The sequence below is a fragment of the Theropithecus gelada genome, chromosome 2 (genome assembly GCF_003255815.1).
Source record: "Theropithecus gelada isolate Dixy chromosome 2, Tgel_1.0, whole genome shotgun sequence".
NCBI classification, from domain to species: domain Eukaryota; kingdom Metazoa; phylum Chordata; class Mammalia; order Primates; family Cercopithecidae; genus Theropithecus; species Theropithecus gelada.
The window spans coordinates 71702555-71727552 of NC_037669.1; the positions used below are offsets into that span (position 1 = coordinate 71702555).

Genomic DNA, 24998 nt, shown 5'->3' on the forward strand with positions numbered 1-24998 from the left:
ACTTGGATCCCTCACACACCTGTACATGCTTAGGTGCCAAGTTGGGGACTAAATGCTGTTTCAAAGAGGATTTACATACGATTCAGAAAGTATGCCTGAAAATGCCATCACTTCACTAAAGATGCTATGCAAGGTCCTCTTCTAATAAGAACAATGAAATTTCCCTTTATAAATGTCTTCTGATAAAGTCATATGTGTTCAGCATTCCATCTACTAAACAAGCTTGGGTGTGTTTAAAAAGAACAAAGCAAGTTTCAAACAGAGACAGTTATGAAGGGACCACAGCCAGCCTTTGTGGCATGCATCCATGATCCACCACAGCAATTCATTATCTCAGTATTTCATTGTGTGTGGATGACAAGTAACAAATGGCAGAACCAAAATAGGTCATCTTCTCTGTCCCCTAAAACATTAAATATTTGTGAATATTGTGAATATTCACATTGTGAATAGGGGCTTAAGCTTTTTCATACTATGCTTGCTCTGGAAGTTCTCTAGATGATTTCCAAGCTGTAGTTGAGCCCAACATGTCACTGAGATACTATAAATCACATCAGTATAGGATTACTTGTGTACTGTCTGGCCAGCCAGTCTTAGGAAACACACTGAGCTATCTACAGGCATCACACTATCCATTAACTCAGAAGACTTGAAAGATAATCCTGAGAAACAAATCATTGTACACAGACTCCACAGCATCATAGCCCCAAGTTTATTGCATGGAACTCTGAGGACTAGAGGAGATAAAAAAACATTACAGTTAAAAAGGTTCTAAAAGTTTGGGAAATACTGTGTTCAAGTTTAATAAGTTACTTGTCTGCAGAACTTCTCAGAGCCTTTAATACACTATCATGTTTTGGAAGGCTAAGCAGAGGCTACCATACATAATCCTTCTCACATATATCTCATGTTATTCTATGAAAAACTGTTGCTGAATTTCAAACTTCCTTCAATTCTCAAACCTTTTTCTCTACCATGGCTGTCTCTAGGAAATACGATGGTACGTGGTCAAGAAAATTGTATCATGTCTTTTCCCAAGGAGCAATCACCAGAAGGAACTTTTGCAGAAGTTCTTGTTCTAGAATAATGCCACTTGAAAAAAAAATTAAAGTTACATCTCTCAAATAAATTTTATTTTTAAAAAATAGTTATAAACTGTAAGACTGAATACAAACAGTCCTTGGGAAAAATGAATCAAGCCATCTTATGGATAGATGTATTAACGTTCCTTCTAAGCATTTATTTATTAACTTCTCTCTTTTACTACCCTTAATCTCTGACTCTCTCTTTCTCATATGCTTTGTATGTTTCTTGCTCTCACTGTCTGGTCTGTCTTGCCTCCTTCTTGTCAGTCTGTCTTCCTGGGTCTAAGTCTTTATGTATCTCTTCTCTGTCTCATTTGCTCTTATCTTGGGGACTAAGTATGATGAGCCAGGAGCAAAATGTCCTGTTATGTTGTAAGTTTTGTTTCTTCACAGAAATAGCAGGATGACTTTTTCATTGTATTAACTAAAGATTTTTTTTGTTTTGTTTTGTTTTAAACTTGGGTTTTCACTGCTGTGAAAGGAAGTTCTCTGATGTAACCTGGCCTTTTGCTGGTGATCCAGTATAAGAAGACAAGAATACCAGGTGAATGTTGCTAGTAATCAGTCATTGAAACGGTCATAATTTACATGGAAGGAGAAGAAAGACTTATGAACTTATCACGGAGACTTTTTCTTAATTACAGTGATGCTAAAATCCACAATGCCTTAAAGGACCTCCCTACTAACAACTAGTTAAATGCACCTCCCCATATTTGTCCACATCAGAAACAGATAAAAATTACATGAAAATAAAATCCCAAATAGAGAAAACTGCACAAAAATTTCACCACTCCCACTTGCTTAAACAATGAAGATTCAATCATTCTATAAAAACAAAAGCACTGAAAGAACTGCTTCTAATTGCTCCATAACAATGACCTAAGAAAGCATAATCATCTTTATGACGTAGAAAGAAAAGGGGCAGGTATTGCCCAATGAACTGGGTGTTTCTGTAAGTATCCACATGGTTGGACTTACTTCCCTCTCACCCAGATATTTGGCATCTTATAAGAATGCCCTTGGAATACAACATGTGTTCATGTTAGTTAAGGGTTTGCCTATGCCTGATGAATGGTGAGCCCTGTAGACAGCCCTGGCTGACCCTCTGGCTCTGCCATGACTGGCTGTGTGATTTTTGAGCCAGTCAACAAATCTCTCTGGTCCTCAGTTTCCCGGCGAATAAAATGGAAATAATAGGAGGACACACCTTATAGGGTTAGAGTTAGAATTAAATAAGTGTATAGACTTAGAGTAGTTTGGAGAGTGGCACATAGTAAGCCTTAAAAAATGGTAACTATTGTTTTTATTATTACTGATATTAATTATATTCCATTATTTTTACAACTTTGAGATCAATACTATTTTCATGCCCATTACAGATTAATTAGAATCATAGAACATAATTTAATAAGCCCTCTAGAAATTCATTTTTGTTTGTTTTATATCATTGGTTTGGAAAAATTGTTCTCAAATAAATAGGTGTGCTTTGAATCATCATCCTCTTGTTTATGAATCTTTATTTGATTTTAACTTTTAGTCCCTGAGAAGTACTTGGAAATTAACAAAAGGCTGTAGGTAATATTTTTAGTTGTTCTCAACTAGAGATATTGAGTAGCATGCTACCTACTTCCATTTTGGGTTATAGATTAATTAAGTAATAATTAGGGTATAATGACTTACCTTCCTTCAGAATAGTGCTAGGCACAGGTTCAAGGATATAATGCTTTTATAAGTATTTATAAATGACTACTTCATAACTTAATTTGGCAAGTGTGTATTTTGGTGTTTTCAATTATTAGAAAATAGAATATCATTTTTGAAACAAAAGAACACCACTTAAAATTTTCTCCAAATCTATATTATACTTTTGAATAAGCTGCTAAAGTTTTACCCCAAATTTTCTGTTCTATTTTCAATAATCTGCTCTCAGATTCTCAATCTTAAAGCAATCCAATATATGCTTCTTTTAAAATGATAGCTGTTCTCTTGTTTTTAAAACACTGTAAAAGGAAACTGACCTGCAATTTCAGAGGAAGACAAATAAGAGCAATTGGAACATTTACCATGGGAGATTCACTGCATAAGTCAGAATATGTTTAGGACAAACGTGGTGTATAAATTATCAACTGCTGTCATGCAGAGAAGTTGATGCCTGTCTAAGGGAACTGAGATTGGGAATGCAAGAAACACTGCAAATGCCATAAAGCAGAGAGGATAGTTAAATAAATGGTGTATCCACCTCTGAAAAACCCATATAGCTATTAAAAATAATTTTTTGAAGAATATGTATTCACTTGGGAAATGGTCATCATATATTAAGTGAAACAAGCCATCCATAAAACTTTGCTACAGCATTTTAGTTCAATAAAATACCTACAATATGAGTTTGTTCTTTAATAGCGGGGAAAGACTGGAAGGACATATGTTATCTTACAATGTAGTAATAATCCCTGGGCAATGATATCATGGGTGATTTTAGTGCATGGATGTATCTCTGAAGTTTTCAAAATTCCTATTATAAACATGCATTCCTGAAGATGACTTACCAGTATTAGTAATATCCATGATAATTAGTTTGAAGCATTTCCAAGAAAAGATGATGGCTAAAATTCCACCATATTCAATTAATATGGAACAAAACTCATATAAAAAGTTTCTCTCTAAGGATTATCCACATTTACTAGTCAGAAAACAGATATTATCATTTAGTGAGCCTTTGACAGGAGTCAGACATTGTGCAAAAAATATTATATAGAAGATTTCCTTAATCCTCGGAACAATCTTAAATAGTAGAAATGCCTATAATCCCTGTTTTACAGATGAACAAACTGAGTTTAGGAAGCAAATTAATCATTCTATCAAAAATACAGACGAGGAAGCTGAGGTTAGAAAGCAAATGTCATTCCATCAAAAATGTCATTCTACCAGTAATAGTTACAGCTGTGATTCCATCCAGGTATATCAAATTTCTCAGTCCATGATGTTAATAACTACACTGAAATTTTAATTTATATTCATACTTTATATTTAATTTTCATTCAGAGATCCAGGCCACCAAAACAATTTTGATCATAGCAACACAATAGACTTGTCCATACATGCCAATGGATTGAAGGATTTTGGAGTAGAATGTTACCAAAAATATAAGCAATAAACATGAGAATAAAGAACACTCAATACTTTATTGACTTTTACCTGGAAGACAGAAAGGATAGCCCTTTCGTTTGAACCAACCACACCAAAGAGTTCAGATTTTCCAAAGTCGAACAAAGTTTTCCTGAGATAAAAATATTACTGTTATGTGGCTTAACTTCTCACAAATCTTAGGGCTAGATACCATTTCCCCCTCTGTCAGCATAAGCAAAGCATTGCATGTTGTGTTTTATATCCAAATCCTAAAGGTAATTCTATTTCTAGATCATTAGAGATAAAAATGAACTGGAAACAAAATGAAGATTTATAGTTAACGGCTTCAAGGCTTTCTTTGGCAAAGAACATGAGAAACCATCATGGTTTTGTTTTATAATGCTTATTGGCTTCTAGGCCAAGAGTTTCTTCTCTAAGAGAGAGGGAAATAGCTTTACTCATCTAACTGCCTGCCTTCCCTGCATTAGAGGTGCTCACTGTGTTGACTGTAGTGTAGAGTAAGTAAATAATCATAGTGCTAGTTTTTCAACCTCAGTATCATTGACATTTTGAGCTGGAGAATTCTTCATTGTGGGGATTTAGGGGAGCAGGGGTTGTCCTGTGTATTGCAGGATGTTCAATAGGATTCATGGCCTCTACCCACTAGATATCAGTAGCAGCTCCCTTGTTGTGACAAATGTGTAGACCTAAATATCTCCAGACATTATCAAATGATCCCTGGGAGAAATTGCCCCAGTTGAAAACTAGCCCCAGTATATCCCCAAACTTGACTTTTCTACATCCTTTAAAAAACAGTTTGACCTGACTGGGCGTGGTGGCTCATGCCTGTAATCCTAGCACTTTGGTAGGCTTAGGCAGGAGGGTTGTTTGAGCCCTGGAGTTCGAGACAAGCCTAGGCTACATAGCACGACCTCGTCTCTACAGAAAATAAAAGAAAAATTAGGCTGAGGGAGAATGTTTGCTTGAGCCTGGGAGTTTGAGGCTGCAGTAAGCCATGATGGTCCCATGGCATACCACCTGGGTGACAGAGCAAGACCCTGTCTCTAAAAAATAAAAATAAAATAGCTTGACCTTCCCATGGCATATAATTGACAGCTGTATATGCCACATAAGCTTGCTCCTCTGACTGTGACTAGTTGGGCAAAGGTTGACGCATTGGCCTAACTTGGGCCAATCACATCTTGTCTTCTCAGACAATGTATTAAGACACAGATACTGAGTCAAATGTATATGTGCCCTGAAGCAATACAATCATGCTAAGAGAGATTGGAGTCAGTACCATGGAAGTAAAAGCCTTATATCATTCTCTAATTTATGAGAAGGTAAAAATAAAAATCTTGAAAAGAGACAGTCTACACAGGAGAGAATTAGGCAAACAGAGATCAGAGACAGTATGTTCCATGAACAAAGAAAATGAGATGACAGCTGCCTGAAGAACTTACAAATTCCAAGAGGTTTGGCTGAATTTCCTATAAGTGTTTCACCGAGATTCCTTTATTTCCTTAAAATACTTCCTCTTTACTTAGCCTAGCTTGAGTGTGTTTCTCTTTCTAACCACCTACTGATCCATAATGAAAATACATAACATGAATCGATCTAGAAGGTGTCCTTCCTTATCTATATCTAGAGGAAGAACAATGAACACCAAGCCAAGGGATTCAGGTTGAATGTCCTGTTATGTGAACTAAGCAAGTGACTCATTTCTTTGAGTCCTCCTCCTGATTTCTTAAATAAAGGATTTGAAAATCAATGCACACCCAGCTCTAAATTATGAAACACAAAGATGGGAGGAGAGATTTATAGTCCCTTTGCACCTTGGACTCATTGTTTGGCAGTAACATATAAAATTGTCTTAAAGGTGGTGGTCTAAATTTGGTATTAGAGTCCATTATGCTGGGCTGAAGAGTCATTCGAGCCATGGGTTATCAACCATGGGATGAATGGAACACTATTCAACCCTTCCAAGCCTCGGTTTCTACATGTTGAAAATGGTAGAGAAAAATGTATCTCCTCATGCTAATCAGTTTCCATGGTGCCCCCCAATGATCCCTGCCTGCTGGTCTTCCAGCCCTTGTAGTCTACCACCACAATGAATAGGGGCTGGTGGGTATAACCTGTAGGATATTGTGGAAATAACAAAGTGTAACTTCTGAGGTGACGTATAAAGGCTTCTGTATTGTTTTCTTGGATTACTCACTCTGAGGGAAGCCAGCTACTTCAAGCTTTTTACACCAAGCTTTTTATGAGAGGGTGTTCACAAGGCAAGGAACCAAGACCACCTCCCAATAGCCATGTGAACAAGCCTTCTTAAAACCATTCTGCCATATCAGTCAAACCTTCAGATCTTGACTGCAACCACATGAGATGCTCTAAGCCAGAACCTCATAAGTTTAATTCGTGACCCACAGAAACTACGACATAATATTTTCTGTCTTAAGCTGTTAAGTTTTGGGATCCGTTATATCACAATAAAGAAAACATATACTGCTTTGTCAAATTGTTGGAAGGATTAAATAAAATAATGCATGAGAAGTGTTTAGCACAGGGTTTGACCCACACTGAGGACTCAGGACAATTCTATTTATTCATCAATTTTTCTGGAGCACCCAGAGTGGTACCTGGCATATAGTAAGTGCTCATTAAATATGTGTTGAATGAATGTTAGGTGTTGCTATATTTATTATCATTATCACCATCATCATTCTCTATAGCCTCAGTCCAAAATCATTTCCCAAATGAGCTGGACCTTCAAGTTTCTTGACCTGAAAAAAATTCCTTTACCCTAATTTGCTCTAAAAAAATTTCAAAATAAAGCTATTTGAAACCCCAGGACCCAGAAGTTTAGTTCATTTTGTGCTGCTATAATGGAATATCTGAGACTGAGTACTTTATAATGAATAGAAATTTATCAGCTCACAGTACTAAAAGCTAGGAAGTACAAGATGAAGGCATCAGGTAAGGGTCTTCTTGCAGCATCATCACATGATGAAAGGCAGAAAGGCAAGTGTGCAAGAGAAGTATACACTTACCCTTTTATATTAGCATTAATTCTACCCATAAGGGCAGGCTCCCTGATATGACTTGGATTTATGTTCCTGTCCAAATCTCATGTCAAATTGTAATCCCCAGTGTTGGAACAGGGGCCTGGTGAGAGGTGCCTGGCTCATGGAGGCAGACTTCCCCCTTGCTGTTCTTATGATAGTGAGTGAGTTCTCACAAAATCTTGTTGTTTAGAATTGTGTAGTACCTCCTCCTTTGCTCTCTTCCTCCTTTCTTGGCCATGTAAGACCTGCTTGCTTCTGCTTTACTTTCTGCCATGATTGAAAGTTTCCTGGGGCCTCCGTAGCCATGCTTCCTGTACAGCCTGTGGAGCCATGAGCCAAATAAGCCTCTTTTCTTTATAAATTACCCAGTCTCACGTATTTCCTTATAGCAGTGTGAGAATGGACTAATACAGTTCCTCACAGCCCAATCACCTCCCGAAGGTCCCACCTCTCAATGCTGCAATGGCAAGCAAATTTCAACATGGATTTTTTGGGGAAAAAACATTGAAATAATAGCACCAGAGAAAAAAGAATTCAAACTCTGCTGAGGCTGGCAATTGTATAACTTTTTAACACTTTGGATGCACCTGGTTCAGTATCTGGAACCATAGTAGATAAAATGAGAAATTACATTAGGTACAGTGAATGCCATATGAACTTTTCAAGAGGTAAAGCCAGGTACCTACCGTCGACGCAGGAAGGCCGGTTTCTTGTTGTTCCAGCCACTTTTCCAGGTAGACAGGAACACTTTACTGTTTGTGACCTCTCCTCAATGCGATTCTTGTTACAACATCGGTGTGCTGCTATCACTTCACACGTCCCTCCTTCTGGCAAGAGAGAAAGAACAGGGACACTGATGAGAAATAACTCAGCGACTATTTGAGCCTCTGGGAGTACATGTAGAGGGGTTGAGGAAAGTAATTGAAATTACAGAAACAGTTTCCATGAAATATAATTACAAAAGGACTCTCTTCTACTATATGTAATCACAGAGAGGACAGTGCTGTACTTCCAAAGCAACAAAGAATACCAATGGATAGCCCTCAAGATGTGGCAATTCTGGGCTGTAGGTATTGAGAGGCAGTAAAGCAATGAATGCCTGGAACTAACACACTCAATAAAGATGCTGCCTGATTTAAATGGATATTTTGGGAGCCATCTTTTGTGTTATCATCAGATTTAAGATTCTCTGAGCTCTCTCTATTGACAACAACTGACACTCCAGTGATACAGAAGCTACAGTGCCAGAAAAACTGCCCAGAAATCAGCTCTCCCTTCCATTGCCTGACTACTTCAAGGGGGCTAAATAGAAAATCTATTCGGGAGATATTTCACAAATCTAGACTTCATCCACAAATGAAAGAAAGAATTGCTGGAGAAAATGGGTAGGTGCTTTAAACAATGTCTCAAATTGCAGGCCTGGTCATATAACTTGACTTAATTGTAACAGCCCATCCATGCATTCATCAGAATTTATTGGCAAACTAATGTGTGTCACCCTCCACTAGGTTCTTAGCAGGTGAACTGCCGGCTCCGTGTAAAGGTTGATAAGCATCCAAGTGGGTCTTTCTGGCCTACAGGAAATCAGCTAAGCCAGATCTCTAGGGACACACAAAAGATACACCAAGTGACCAGAAAGCAGGAGTCAACTTTCTCAACATCAAGTTTGGAGTTCAGAATAGACCCGGACCACTTAGGATTCTTGGCATTTAGGATGCAGTTGGCAAAAATTCACCAAGCATTTGTTAAGCAACCTCTATATATAAATTACTGTGTGATAAACTATATGGATGATAATACATCCCCTGTACCCAGAGGATACATATGGACACTTCGAAAACATTGTAAAAAAGAAAAGGAGGGAGAAAGGAAGGAGAGAAGACTTAAGAGACAGCTTCATGCTTTCATCCTGTCCTCTGAGAACTGTGTAATGCAGCGATCCTCAGTGCAGTGGTGGCGAGGTGTGATGTTGCTCCCTCCCCGCTAATAATAGCTGGCCAGTTTGGAGATATTTCTGATTGTCATCACTGGTTGGAGCACACTGCTACTTGTATCTTTCAGGAAGGAAGCAGGGCTACGTTAAATATCCCACAATGCCCAGGATGGCCTCCCATGGAAACAATGATCTAGCCTAAAAGATCAATATTGTGAAGATGTCGAGAAACCCTGGCCTAACATGAAAGAAACACAAGAGTCTCTGATTTTGAGTAAACTAATTATGTTTCTCTCCATGGGAGGGAAGAGTTCAGGCTTTCACATCAGCCTCTTTTAGTTTGAATCTCAGCTCTGTCACTTACTGAATGCCTTAGTTTCCTCACCTGTAAAATGGGAATAATAGTAACACCTGTATCACAGGGTTATGTGAGTAAAAACAGAGAGAACACATGTAAAAGGGTTAGTGCTGAGCCTGACACATGGTAAAGAGTCTGTATATGCTTCCTATAACAAGAATACCAGAGTGACTGGATATTATTCATATCTTTGTAGGTGCCAACAAAGGTATAAATTTATATCTTTGGTGCCAACAAAGATATAAATTTTTATCTTTGGTGCCAACAAAGATATAAATAACACAGTTTCTGTCTTAGAGGGATTGAAAATATGGTTTCTCCCGGAATACTCACTCCTACCTCCCATCCCTCCAACCTCCTCACTCTGACACAAATGATTTTACCAGTTAACTCTCCTTAGAGCTCAACTCAAAGGTCAGTTCCTTAGAGAATGTTCCTCACTTCCACCATTGTTCATTCTATTAGCACCCTACACATTTCCTGTGTGTAGTTGTTCATGTCTGTGCCCTAGCCAAACTGTAAGCTTGATTGGGGTCAAGGTCATCGCTTGTTTCCTCACAGCAATGAATGGGAATTTTTGGAACAAAGGACTGGTGTGGTACAGGTATTTCCCTAGGGCAACCACCTTGGTAAGCTGTGTACAGGAGGAGTTGGAGAAGTACAAGGTAGCAAAGGAGAAGAATTAAATGGCTCTTGCAAAACACTGAGTAGAAGAAAGAAGGCTGCAACTTGCTCATGGAAGAGTGCCTTACTATCTCCACATGCACAACACTGAGATTCGAGTTAATGGAATAGGGCTAATCATATATTACACTCTTTAACTCAGACACCTGCAATCATGTCACTTTAGCTTATAATTGTCAGCTACAAATACCCTCGGTCAGGTCAGTAATAGCTAGTTCAACACTTCACGAAAATGCCACTAATTTTAACATCACCTCTTGGCTCTAACACAAGAGTGGAGCAATATTTATGATTGAAAATGGCACAAGGCACATGAAAGCTCTCAGGATGTATTTTGAATCTCATATGATTTACAGTCAAGTCAACGGACACAATGACAGACACGCCAGATTGCCTGAGTTACTGCACTGAGTTAAATAATACTGACAACAAGGTGGGCACTGAAGGTCCAAAGCCTGTCCCTCATGGCACTGCTGTCAATGAGAAAAAGGAATGCTTCTCTGCCACTCTTCGAGCTCACTGCCATTTCTGGAGCTCTGATTTGGATGCTGGACGCTGTATTAATTATACACATTCCAGCAACATTACAAGGTATTGTCCTCACTTTACACATGAGAAGCTGAGGCTCAGAGGGGTTGAATAACTTGCCCAGAATCACATAAGTGTGACCCCCGTCTACTAGATCCCCAAACTCATGCTTTTTGCATCTTTTCACAAGTGGTTGTTCCTTGTGGTTGAAAAACTTCCAAGAAAAAGTTGGAAGTTTTTCTAAGACACTTGGCTTAGAAAGGTTATCAAGGTTGAATATCCGAGCCACCCCTCCTCCCCCAGTTGTGACTCTGACCTTATTCATTTTGTTTGTTTGTTCTGAGATGGCGTTTCCCTCCTGTTGCCCAGGCTGGAGTGCAATGGCACAATCTCGGCTCACTGCAACCTCTGCCTCCCGGGTGCAAGTGATTCTCCTGCGTCAGCCTCCTGAGTAGCTAGGGTTACAGACATGCACCACCATGCCCAGCTAATTTTTTTGTATTTTTAGTAGAGACAGGGTTTCTCCATTTTGGTCAGGATGGTCTTGAATTCCCGAAATCAGGTGATCCACCGACATCAGGTGATCCCGACATCAGGTGATCGGCCTACCAAAGTGCTGGGATTATAGGCATGAGCCACCACTCCCGGCCGATTTGTTATGACTCTCTCTCTCCTTCCCTTTCCTCCATGGACACTGTTTTGACAGTTACTGCATGAGCACCCTAGGCACGTACCCCATGAGGGTCACTGTATCACCTGAGACACACTCCCAACAGATCTCTGGCTCACCCACTCCCGACTCCATCATTGCTCAAATGTCACTTAATAAGAGGCACACTTGACACTTGTCTACTCAAAATAAATCATACTCCCCTTAGCCAGTACTCATGAGCTCCCTTGTTTTATGTCCCCTCACTCCCCTGCGCCCAACACCTGTAACGTTCAAACACAGTATATAATTTTCTCATGACATTATTGTCCATGTGTCCCATTGGAAATCAAACTCCTCCAGAACATGGATTCTTATTGTTTTATGTATTCAACAACGTGTGGAATATTATTATCAAGGTTTAAAATGTGTTTTTAACACATATTTTATTTAATTTTCAAAGCAGTTCAAAGATGGAGGTAGAACTATTATTATTTCAATTTTCTAGAGATGATGCAGACTTAGAGCAAGAAATATAGCCATGCAACCAATGGTAATAATAATAGTATTAAAGAAATTAATCATTTACTGAGTTTTTCCTATGTGCCCGATACCATAATAAACACATCACAAATCTTTATTTTACAGGAGAAGCAACTGTGACCAAGAGTGTCTTAGAAACTTGCCCATGTTTCAACCTACAGAATGGGAGAAAATTTTTACAATCTACCCATCTGACAAAGGGCTAATATCCATAATCTACAAAGAACTTAAACAAATTTACAAGAAAAAATCAACCCCATCAAAAAGTGGGCAAAGGATATGAACAGACACTTCTCAAAAGAAGACATTTATGCAGCCAACAGACACACAAAAAAATGCTCATCATCACTGGTCATCAGAGAAATGCAAATCAAAACCACAGTGAGATACTATCTCATACCAGTTAGAATGGTGCTCGTTAAAAAGTCAGGAAACAACAGATGCTGGAGAGAAAGTGGAGAAATAGAAACGCTTTTACACTGTTGGTGGGACTGTAAACTAGTTCAACCATTGTGGAAGACAGTGTGGCCATTCCTCAAGGATCTAGAACTAGAAATACCATTTGACCCAGCCATCCCATTACTTGGCATATAACCAAAGGATTACAAATCATGCTGCTATAAAGATACATGCACATGTATGTTTATTGCAGCACTATTCACAATAGCAAAGACGTGGAACCAAAAATTTCCATCAATGATAGACTGGATTAAGAAAATGTGGCCATAAAGAAGTGCAGCCATAAAGAAGTATGAGTTTATGTACTTTGTAGGGACATGGATGCAGCTGGAAACCATCATTCTGAGCAAAGTATCACAAGGACGGAAAACCAAACACCGCATGTTCCCACTCATAGGTGGGAATTGAACAATGAGAACACCTGGACACAGGATGGGGAACATCACACACCAGGGCCTGTCATGGGGTGGGGGGAAGGGGGAGGGATAGCATTAGGAGATATACCTAATGTAAATGATGAGTTAACGGGTGCAGCACACCAATATGGCACATGTATACATATGTAACAAACCTGCACATTGTACACGTGTACCCTAGAACTTAAAGTATAATAATAATAAAAAAGAATATCCAAACAAACTTAAAATGCAAAAAGAAAAAGAAACTTGCCCATGTTTTACCTAGCAAGGAGCCAATAGCATTGAGACCAGAACCCAGACTCTCATCCCATATACAGTGCTCTTTCCCCTGTCCCACCCTCACATACATGATGTCATTTCCTTGAAAAAGGGAGAAAAGCTTGGTAACTGGGAAGTGACGAATGCTCCATTTTCATTAAAGACTTGTATATAAAGTCAATGACCCCAGGGCATATCTTCCTTAGACGCACAGATGGTGGCTTTGCACACAGGAGGCCAGGAAGGTGTTGCTGTAAATAACAGGCTTGTCGGTTTTGACAAGTTGAACTATGGCCTCAATTACACATGCTGCTCAGGTACACTGGCGCAGAGCCCAGAACTAGGTCTTGGTAGACACAGTGGAACCCCACAGGACCCCAACAGTTGGAAGATCTGATTGGCCCATCATACCTAAATCTCATTCCCAAAGTTTATGTTGCGACAGATCTAGCCACAGTCAAATGGAGCAATTTAATCTTTCAATCTATCCTGCCCATGGAAGCCTGGACTTGTATTAAAAAACTAAAAATATTAGCTCTTTGGCAGGAAAATTCACACTTACATAACTTTGCTCTGAAGATACATTTTGTGGGGCTTTATGGATTATCCAAGGGGGCTCAGTTACCTCCACTCTAAGAAAGGAGATAAGCTATTTTTAAAATTCAGTATAATAATCTATTCTTCACAGAGATCCTTCTACTAATGAAAAAGTGAAATCAATCACACTTAGGTGATTATCAGCTATCTAAAGGAAGTATTAAATGACAAATATTTGATTGATACATTATTAACTAAAGGCTAGGCTTTATTCACAGATTCTTTTAGCTTTTAATATACTTTCCTGTTTCAGGGTCCCATCAAAGATACCACATTACATTCAGATGGGTAGACGAATGAACAAAATGAAAAATGAATAACAAATCTGTCATGGATTTCTGAATGATCAAATGATATGGAACCTAACCGAGAGGGGTGTATGCCTTTGGTATAGCAGAGTATATATACAGAGTATAGTAAGCTTGTAAAATACACACCTTCCCCCATTTCTATGTGTTTTTCACTTCTTGGCTATATCAAGAGCTCACCTTTACTTGGGTCCACCAGTGAGAAGGTGATCAAATTCTATAAGGATATAAAAGGACATAAAATTCCTATTATAACCACAGAGATAAAATTTTTCAAGACTCCCTCAGACAAAAAGGTTCTACTTATCTATTGCCCCCATCAGCTGGCTTCTTGGAAAAGGAGAAAGGAAACCAAAATGTTCCCCAGAGTTGCTCCCAATGAAAGGGAAGAGTTAAGTTTGTCATACCCTTTCTGGAAATTAGAAAATGTCCATTTTAATCCAATGTATCTGCATTTTAAGGTTTACCTTGTGAACTATCCTTTCAAACTTAACTGCCAAGGTCATTTCAAACTGATAATATTTGTCATTGAAATGTCTTTCAGACTTTTCCTTGGTGTCAATACCTATCCATTTCTAAATTTCATCTCAATCCAAGTCAAAATGATTTCAAGATGATCTATGGTTTCTCAAAGCTAAGTCATCTAAGTGCTTCCTTAGAAAATGCAGCTTCCTTTCTTTTTTTTTGCTTATGGAAAATAGCCTCTCTTTTGGATTTCACCCAGGATCTGTAGATCTAAAAAATAAGACAGATGAAGTAACCTATCATCTAATGGCAGAGGATGTAGAATAAAGAACAGGCTAGTATGGAGGTTAATTGTACTACTCAGATTTTCCAGATTATTGTTTCTGTTATCAGTTAATCTGCAGAAAACACATATCTAAAATATCTATAAAATTTTTCCAAACCCCTAAATCTAGCATTATAAGGGATCCCATTGTTCTTTCCAATTAGGAGGTAAATGCTGTAATTATCTGGCTAATGCACACTGATCTGAAAAATTCGGATGTGTTAAATGTACTCTGCTTTCCAGTTCTCTTTCTGTCACAAATCTTCAAACCAGTGGTCTTTCTTCTCATTCCTTTTGCTCATGTTGACCCAGGTATTAACGAGAAGTTCCCCTGCAAAAAAAAAAAGCTCCATGGGGCATCTCTCTAGTTTCCCATCTGCTCTTTTCTCTTGGGTTTATCAGAGCCCTGAATACATTATCAAACCATTTTTAACAGGAAAAGAAAGTTTCTAATATCCAAAAAAGAGAAAAAGATAGCATTTCAAGACTATTTCTGGCAGCAGCAACTCTGAGCTGGAGAAGTTAAAAAAATGCCGAGTCCAATATGCTCTAGCAATGATCCCTTCTTCCCAACTCAATGCATCACTGTCTTGACCTGTACAAGTGAGGAAACAAAGAAGATAAATTGCTAAGGATAATGTTTCTTTTAAAAGGAGTCCCCACTGGTGACAATTATGTGTCATGATGGAAAGGGAAGAAGAGGTTAGGAATGACTGGCAGGCAGATGAGTAAAAGCTTGACAACTGGCATCATAAGCCAGGGTTTGCCCCCAGATTGGATATTTAATAGAAATAGCTCATACTAACCAACTGGATCACTCTGGGCTACAAACTGGGTCAACTTTTTAGAATGGACACCTATGGGAATTTGCAAATGTCCGATCTTTTTCATCTGCCAGGGAATTGGACGTTCAGTAGTATCTTTTGCTGTTGGTGATTGTATTAGTCTGTTTTCACACTGCTGTAAAGATACTACCTGAGACTGGGTAATTTACCAATAAAAGAGGTTTAACTGACTCATAGTTCCGCATGACTGACTTGGGAGACCTCAGGAAACTTATAATCATGGTAGAGTGTGAAGGCAAAGCAAGTACCTTCTAAAAATGTGGCAGGAGAGAGAATGCTGGGGAAACGGCCACTTTTAAAATCATCAGATTTTATGAGAACTCCCCCACCATCATGAGAAGAGCATGGGGGAAACCACCCTCATGATCCAGTCACCTCCAGGCAGCTCCCTCTCTCGACATGTGGGATTACAATTCGAGATGTGATTTGGGTGGGGACATAGTGCCAAACCATATCTATCAGTGGTTTTGTGTCCAAGATAAAGCATAGCCAAACAATTTAAAATTATCACAACAGCAGGTTTTCTGGGAAAGAAGAAACGATGCTAAGTGGGTAGTGTAAATTGGAATAGAGAAAATTGTTTTAAAAATAAAAAGAGAGGGAATGTAAACCTAAGCCTTGTACATGTACATGTATGTGGGTATTGCTGTGGTGGTCTTCCTGAACCATACTCTGAGATATATTCTCCTGTGTATGATCCTACATCTCCTACATAATTCTTGTACAATAATATTTACAGTGTGCATGATTTTGATTTTTTAAAAATAATGTATTGCTTTTCCTATAAAGAGGAAAGACAACATTTTTTTTTTTTTCCTGTTTTACCACTATCCCAGTACTAAGCTTGAAATCTGGCACTTGTTTGGTCTGTATATAGTTGTTGAATGAACCTTTTCCTCAGAGACTCACTTTTGACCCCCATTATATGTTCTCTTAGCAAGCTGAACTTTTCTTTTTCAGCATGACTCCTAACTGGAATTACGGGCTTGTTGTCTAGCCTGTTTGGCTGGGCACTCTGTGCTGGCAGGAGGACCACATCTTGTTTAATTCTTTATCTCTTGTGCCTGGAATAATAGTGGGCAGTCACACATTTACTAAATTATTAAATGACTGAATGATGAAAGAAAGGAAGGAAGGAAAGAAAGAGAGGGAGGGAAGAATAGATGGAATGTAAAGGGAAAGAAAAGGAAAATAGAAAGGAAAAGGTAGAAGAAGAAAGATAGAATATATAAATTAATCCTCTTTTGGGAACTTCTTCTGAACATCCATTATGTGGATATTTTCACAAAGATGAATTTGAATAAGTGTAGCTTTTGCAAAGATGAGAACTTCCAATATACCTTCTAGAGAAATCAACTTGGGATTTTGGTTTGGGATGGTGTCAAAACATACAAAGGAAAAGCTTTTTACTCTAAGTGTAATAGCTTTAAAATGAAATAGCAATTAAAAGTAACTGTGAGGAAACTTCAGTTCGCATTAATAGGCCAGGATATATGCTTATAGCCAAAGGCAACTTTTGGAGAAAATGAATAAACCATATTTAAGGAATGTTAAGACTGACATGATTATTAGAATCCTTGCCTTTCCACTTTATTACAAATGGTTCCTTTCTTTAAAAGCTGTAATATGTAAGAAAAATCACAAATTTTTTTCAGAGTCACTTTTACAGGACTTCTTGATCAAGGTTTTATAAATAGCTTTTTTGGAATTCATTGTAGTGGGTGTCAGAAATGCATATTTAAGACTGTGTTTAAAGTGCTTTATTGACCCAATGGACTGGAAGGAAGCCCTGAGTGTCTTTGTCTGTAAATCATTGACAAGAGAGACACTAATGGATCTTTAAGCATGTTTTGGTTGAAGAGGGCAAAATAGCTGCTTGATTTGTTTATGCTTGTGATTAAACAAATTCCCATCCATTCTCTCCCAGGGTCCTTGGGTATGTAGAGGAAAAAGGTAGGAAAATGGAAGAAATTCTGGGCAGGACAATGTTTGAGGCAGGGTAGCATAATGGATAGGATCACAGATTCCAGAGCCAGGCTACAGAAACAAGTTCTGGGTCTGCTGCTTCCTATTATTTTTCATTCCATATTTCACGGTTCTCATCTGTAGAATGTGGATGACAGCATCATCTTTACAGGGTTGTTTTAAGAACTACACTATTGCCTAGCTGAGTCAATGGTCTTGGTTTAAGAATAGGGTTGAGGGAGATCCAAAGGGGATTTAGGTCAAGAATACTGCATCCTATAGTGAACAGTAGACACATTATAGCTATTTTTCTAGGCCTTATTTCATTTCAATTCTTGTCCTCATCACAGTAGAATACAACTTATTTATTTTAGATGTTAGCTCAGGGAACCTGAAGGGCATTGATGCTGTGATTCAGTTTCCAGAGACTAATATTGACATCCAGGGTGAATGCCCTGGATTGCAATAGTTGCAATAATTCTTATACTTAACAGGTATAAGAATTAAATAAATATAGGCAAAGTGATTATAATAATACCTGGTTCAGAGTAGGCATGAAAATTTACTCTGATATTACTAATACTATTGAAGTTATCATCTTTGACCAGTCCTAATTGTTGGTGGGAAAAATATAACTCTTATTTTTTCCCTTTTTCCACCAATATGGACTACTCCTCACTCTTATCTTTCTACTCTCCATTCCAAGCTAATCACGGAGAAACTACATTTAGGCATCATTATCTCCCCGAAATAAAATTGCTAAAAGTAAGGTAATACCACAATCAACTCAACACCCATCCACTAGATTTCTTCATTTTGTTAAAAGAAGAAAATGTCTTATATAATGGATATGTTGAAATTCTACTGCACAAATAATTTTTAGTAACTGGTCTACCCCCATGGAAATACATTTTACCCAAAGGTGCATCAATGAGGTTACAAGAACACACTTGATTCCTTACTGCTTTTTACATATTGTGGAACTTTTACTCTTTCCCAACAAGGATGCATCAGAGAGCATGAGGAAAGGGAACCCTTGTAATGGAGTGGACATCAGACTGCCTTTGGGCTACTCTCAGATCTGCCTTCAAATTTTTGTTAAAATAAGCCTGAGGATATATCTTCATTTTTCTATTCTCTGTCCTCAAATTTGCTTGCTTGATGTAGACTTTCCTTCAATCATTCCAAATTAATGCAATCTCAGAAATGAAACAACTGAAGGGGAAGTTTCTACCTCAAAGTGGGGCATTCACCCTGAATGTCAATATAAGTCTCCGGAAACTGAATCACAGCTTCCCTGAGCCAACATCTAAAATGAATAAGTTGTATTCTACTATGACTGGGACAAGAATTGAAGTTAAATAGGGATTAGAAAAACAGCTATATCTACGTTCGTTTTAGGGTGCAATATTCTTGACTTAAATCCCCTTTGGATCTCCCTCGACCCTATTCTTAAACCGAGACCATTGGCCCAGCTAGGCAATAGTTGATCAGGCTTTCCTTCACCATTGCTATCCTTTAAGGCTGAGAATGACATGGAAACAATTTCTAGAACAGACATAGGCCATGCTATTTTATATGAATAACTCCTCTGGCTATACTAATTTTTCTAAAATTATGTAACACACTGACATAAAAGACCAAATATACTAATATATAATATAATTCTGAATAATTAACATCACTTTGGTTACTAGCCGGATGATTTGGAGCAAGTTGTAACCTCTAAGCCCTTGTCCCTCTAAGCAAAATGCCTAAATTTAATGGATACTGTGAGCATTAGAGATTGTATATGAAAAGTAATTAAGAAATCGAGCAGCATATAGTAGGTACATTATAAATAAGGGCTGCCATTCTCCTTGTTATTAATATAAAAATTAAAACCCAATTTCAAAAACAACACTGGAGGAGGATGAAAGGGTAGAATTCTGAAAGGTTGGAAAATGGAATCATTTGCCTTTTAGGTTCCAGGTTCCAAAGACCCCAAATTTCTGAGCTGTTCCTGCAATGGCAAGTGGCCTAATGTGCTCTTTCCATTGCATACTCACTTTGTCTAGTCTTTTTGTTTTTTTGAGATAGGGTCTCACTCCTTTGCCTAGGTTGGAGTACAGTGACATGATCACAGCTCACTACAGCCTTAACCTCCCAGGCTCAACTGATCCTCCCACCTCAGCCTCCTGAGTAGCTGGAACTGCAAGCACATGCCACTATGTTTGGCTAATGTTTTGATTTGTATTTTTGTAGAGATGGGCGTCACCCTTTGTACTCCCTATATATTACTCCTAGGTTATAAACCATGCTGGTCTCGATTTCCTAGTTTCAAGCAATCCTTCTGTTCTCAAGTGATCCTCCCACCTCGACCTCCCAAAATGCTGGAATTACAGGTTTAAGCCACTACGCCTGGCCTCACTTTGTCTACTCCTACCTCTTTATTCATTTTTGTTCTCTGTTTCTTTATAACATATTTAATGATATACAAGCAGGAATACATGCTGAGAAAGAAGCCCAACAATAACTGTTAACTTCTTTTTATTCTCTTAAAATGAGATACTTCCATTATTGTTCACAGATAAATGTAATGGATGTTAAAAGGAACATGGGTGGTGATTATACACAAACTCCTTTATGAAGATATAAAGGTACAGTCAACAAAATAAAGCAGACACTGCAATATGAAGACTCCAAATCCATCACTTCTAAACCATAACTATTTTATGATATTTCTTTTCTCCAGCTAAATGAAAAAAAATGCCATGGAACAACATTTTTGAATTGACTGAGAAGTGAAGATGAGAAGATCAAGACAAAATTTGAGATACTCAAGGAAGAAGTGGCCGTTAAATACTGTCCACTTTAGGGCCAGATGCCCGTCAGTGGGCCCTCTTGCTGAGCCATAAACTGATCTCAAACTGCAAATCACCTCCTTTTTTTTCTTTTTGAAACAGAGTCTCGCAGTGTTGCCTGGGCTGGAGTACAGTGGCACAATCTCAACTCACTGCAACCTCTGCCTCATGGGTTCAAGCGACCCTCCTTCCTCAGTCTCCCCAGTAGCTGGGATTACAGGCACTTGCCACCACGCCTGGCTAAGTTTTCTGTATTTTTTAGTAGAGACAAGATTTCACTATGTTAACCAGGCTGGTCTCGAACTCCTGACCTCATGATCTGCCTACCTTGGCCTCCCAAAGTGCTGGGATTACAGGCATGAGTCACCACATCCAGCCCTTTTTCTTGGTCCTATAGGAGAACTGCACACCAATCCATAGATGTTAGATTTTACTTTCATCTATGGGCCACTTACTAACCACCTCCTAAATAAACTGTTAAATGTTTTGGAAATCTGTTATACAGACACTAAAATTAGAGTTTTGCTTATGTCTAACATATTCCATAATTGAGGATTTTGTGAAGAAGTTGTCTCTACAGCGTCAATGAATGGCATTCTTTTAAATCTCAGCAGGTCTGTGAGTGGTAGGATGGTTGAGAGCATAGTGTTTGAGATTGAATTTTGGGGTCATTGACTAGGTTTTAACTGCTTCCACTCTTTATTAGCTGGATTTATCTCAGGAAAATCATACAAGCTTTCTATTCTTAGTCTCCTCATCTATAACATGGGGAAAATAGTAGTAAAATACTTTCATCATGAGGTTGTTGTGAGGATGAATGAGTAAACACAGGGAAAGCACTTGGAAGAGTGTGGGAGTACAGGAGCAATGTGTTTGCTCTGATGCTGTTACTATTATTAGTGTCAGCTGGGGCAGCCATTAGGGATGCCAATGACTGTCTCCTCCTCCTGGGCTTATGGTAGTTACTGACCCCCTTGTGGGAGGAGGAGGCATTGACTGTTTTTAGTCAACTGGGTATTAATGGACTTGACATATCACTACCACGCTGAGCTTTTAATTCTCTGTGCAAGGCCTTCCAGGGCTCTCTTCCTGCTGGTGTGGCAGCCAGTGGTATTTTAGATCAAGGATCAGCAAAGTTTTTCTATAAACATCCAGATTATAAACATTTTCAGCTTTGTGGGCCATCTGGTCTCTGGAGCAACTACCAAACTTTGCTGTTATATCACAAATGCAGCCTCAAATGATATATAAACAAATTAGTGTAGCTGTATGCCAATAATATTTATGGAAACTGAAACTTGAATTTGTGTAATTTTTATGTGTCACAATTTCCAGCCATTTAAAAGGTAAAGATCATTTTTAGCTTGTGGATCATAAAAATCAGATGATGCACCAGATTTGGCCTACAGGCCAGTTTGCCAACCCCTATTTTAGACGGTGCTTGCAACAGAAGTTCTAGTCCCTGAGTAACTCCTGCAAACACAGCCACACTGATGAATCACAATGGGTGTGTTGTATGATCAAGCAATAAACTTTTGCCGTTTGAAGCCTGTGAGATGTGGAGGTTGTTGCTGAAGCTTAACAAATCCACTATACAGTCTACTACACAGTCATGCCTCATTTAATGACAAGGATAAGTTCTAATAAATGTCATTAAGTGATTTCATCTTTGTGCTAATTCGTAGAGGGCACTTACACAAACCTAGATGGTATAGCCTACTACAAACCTAGGCCAGATAGTATAGCCTATTATTCCTAGGCTACAAACCAGTACAGCATGCTATTGTACTGTAGGCGGCTATGATATAATAAGTATTTGTGTATCTAAATCTATCTAGACATAGAAAACATACAGTAAACATATGGTATTCTACTGTGTTATAATCTTATAGGTCTGTTGTTAACTGAAACATTGTTATGGGACACATGACTATTATTCTTTAAGATCATGACAGCAAAAGAGATGCCTTCCACCCTTAACAGTATTTAAGTAGCCTCTGCAAATATGTTTACTAATAACTGTTGGGTGGAGCTATTTCCAAGACTTTCACTCAGTGAAATACAGTCTTTCAGATCCATGTCTTCCATGCAGAACTAGAATGAGGTACTTTTGCTTATCTTTTGCCTGTGCATACATACCTCATCCAAGACAAGAGTCTGGCCCTTGTCATCTGGATATTTTATTGGTTTAGCTGAGAGGTAATAACAAAGTATATATTTATTTATATTTTGAGGGCTGTGCCTCACATCCATAGCCAGAGAGACCAGAAAACACACATTTAGGAGAAAAGAAGGCAAACAGAAATCTTGATTTGTGTTACACATTGTAGATGTCATTAACTATGACTCAAGCAGAAAAACTTATTACTCCTCTTTTTGACAGTGATGACAATTTAATAGTATTTGACTCTACCGAGTTACATACAGCATCAGCAGACATTGAAAGAGACTGTTTATCAAGATGATAAACAAGTTTTTCTTTTCCTCTCTGGCTGCATGGATGTGATCAGAAGTCTAAGACCATCTGAATTCACTTAGTCTGGCCACCAGGCAGAGGCTAAGCTACCTGGGACCATCTGTGCTTGAAATGAGCTTCCCTTAATAGACCCTCTCCAGGCATGTCAGCCCTAACAGAGACAAGTTTGCATGAACGAATGAGCACCTGTGCATTCAGGGTGAGCTTCAGGGTGGAGGGAAGGGAGTTAGTTATACTGGAAATCCTGCCCTCTGGAAATCTCGTGCTCACTAATTTCAAACTGCAGAGCTAGTTTTGTCTTCTGGGTTATGTAGCTATTGCAAAGCAGGCTGGCTAAATTCTTGATATGCCAAGAATGTGTAATTAGTTTTTATGTGGAAATTATAATAAGAAACACTTGTCAAATAAGTGTTTGTTCTTAGTATCATTGCTATTGCTAGCTGTAGCAGTCATTAATGTTATTAGTTATTTCTACTCTGTAGCAGACACCTGTTCTTTCTGCCTGCCCAGCAAACAGTCCTACTTCTACTGATGACTGCTTCTTCTTTCTTCTAGGGAAGCCAGTGACCTCTCTTCCCCATTTTCAGTTCATGGAGTTTGGGAGGTGCTGATTTCATGCCCTGCTACAAGAGAAGACACAAGACTGAAGACTGGTAATGAAGATAATGACATCTCTAGTGACCAGGTGGTTGTTAACAAGGGCTGGTACTTGGTCCAAGCTATACACAAAGAGATCCAAATGCAGAACATTTATTCTTGGGGAAGTAGTAGAGTGTTTTCCTCTAAGCATTACCGATGAAAAGATGTAAGTCTGGAACTTGCCACTATCTAAGCACCATGATGGAAAAGCCTGCAGGAGAATGGATTCAACCCAGAGGAACACTGAGTAGAGAGGTGGAGCACCTCCTGACACTATGTTAGTATTATTTGATGCCACTGTGCCGGAAGTGGGGTGCTGAACTTTAGCCAGTAAATGCCTTTTTTTCTTGATTGAGTTTGAATGAGATTTTCTGTGATTCACAATACAAAGAGCCATGAGGTACAGTTGTATTCAAAGTATCAGGAAAACTCTGTTTAGTTATCTCTTGTGGATTTGTTACATGCAGAACTCTGTAAATGCCAAAGTTGACTGAGGCACTGCGCTCGTTCCAGCATCACCTCCTCAAGGAAGCCCTCCTTAACCTCCTGATTGGGTCTGTGACACTTCCCTCTTTATCATCCTGGATTCATGACTTCTTCCACTTCAGCACATTCACAACTGCAATTTTATATGTGTTTGTGAAATACATTGTCTGCCTCTACCAAGAAGTGCAAACTCCATGAATTGGTGGTCATGCCTGCTTTCACTGATTGGGTTATCCCAAGTGTCCAGCACAATGCCTGGCTGTGGAAATCACTGCTGCCAACACAATATTCATTCTCTCCTTTTTCTGTATGGCTAGAACAGCAATTTGCCCACACATTCAAAAATATTTTTCTGTCCCATTCACAGCTGTGGATGAACACCTGACACATTTCTTGTCAATGGTATAAAAATGAAAGTCCATGAGGCCATCTAGGAAGATTGCACATTCCTGACATAGTCACTGCTTCTCTTGTCTGTTGTCTCATTACCACCTAGTGTATTTTCTCCTCAAGTATATAGTTAGGAAATAATTAGGTAATTTCCATGTATAAATGTCCACTAAGTTTGATATTTGAATCATTACCAATAACATCTTCTGTGAATCAACAGTATGTATAAGATTTACACAAATATAAAAACAGATTTACCTTTTAAAGAATCTGATTGGTTAGAGAGGAATAGAATTTAGCAGTTTCTACTTCACTCAGCCTGAATACGACTCTGTTCTCCTTGTAGCTGGGAGGATTACTGGGGTTCAAATGCTCATGGTTCCTTATCAGGGCTGGAATAAGCAGCATAAGCAATAAAGGTCTCTTGAGAATCTTTGTTGTATGTATAGACTTCGTTGCTGGAATGCCCTATAATTTTGTAATTACTCTGGGTGTCACTGGCTGGAATATTGTCATTGTATTTTATAACTGGTGAATCTCAACAAATGAAAC

General features: G+C 38.6%; 1 protein-coding gene across 1 annotated transcript in view; it reads right to left on the bottom strand.

Moving 5' to 3' along the window:
* Nucleotides 1-24998, bottom strand: part of FAM19A1 (family with sequence similarity 19 member A1, C-C motif chemokine like) — a 560264-nt gene that overhangs the window by 126815 nt on the left and 408451 nt on the right. Inside the window, exon 3 of the mRNA XM_025376495.1 lies at nucleotides 7963-8103. Within this exon, the coding sequence (XP_025232280.1) occupies nucleotides 7963-8103 (141 nt within the window). The remainder of the gene's footprint in view (nucleotides 1-7962; nucleotides 8104-24998) is intronic.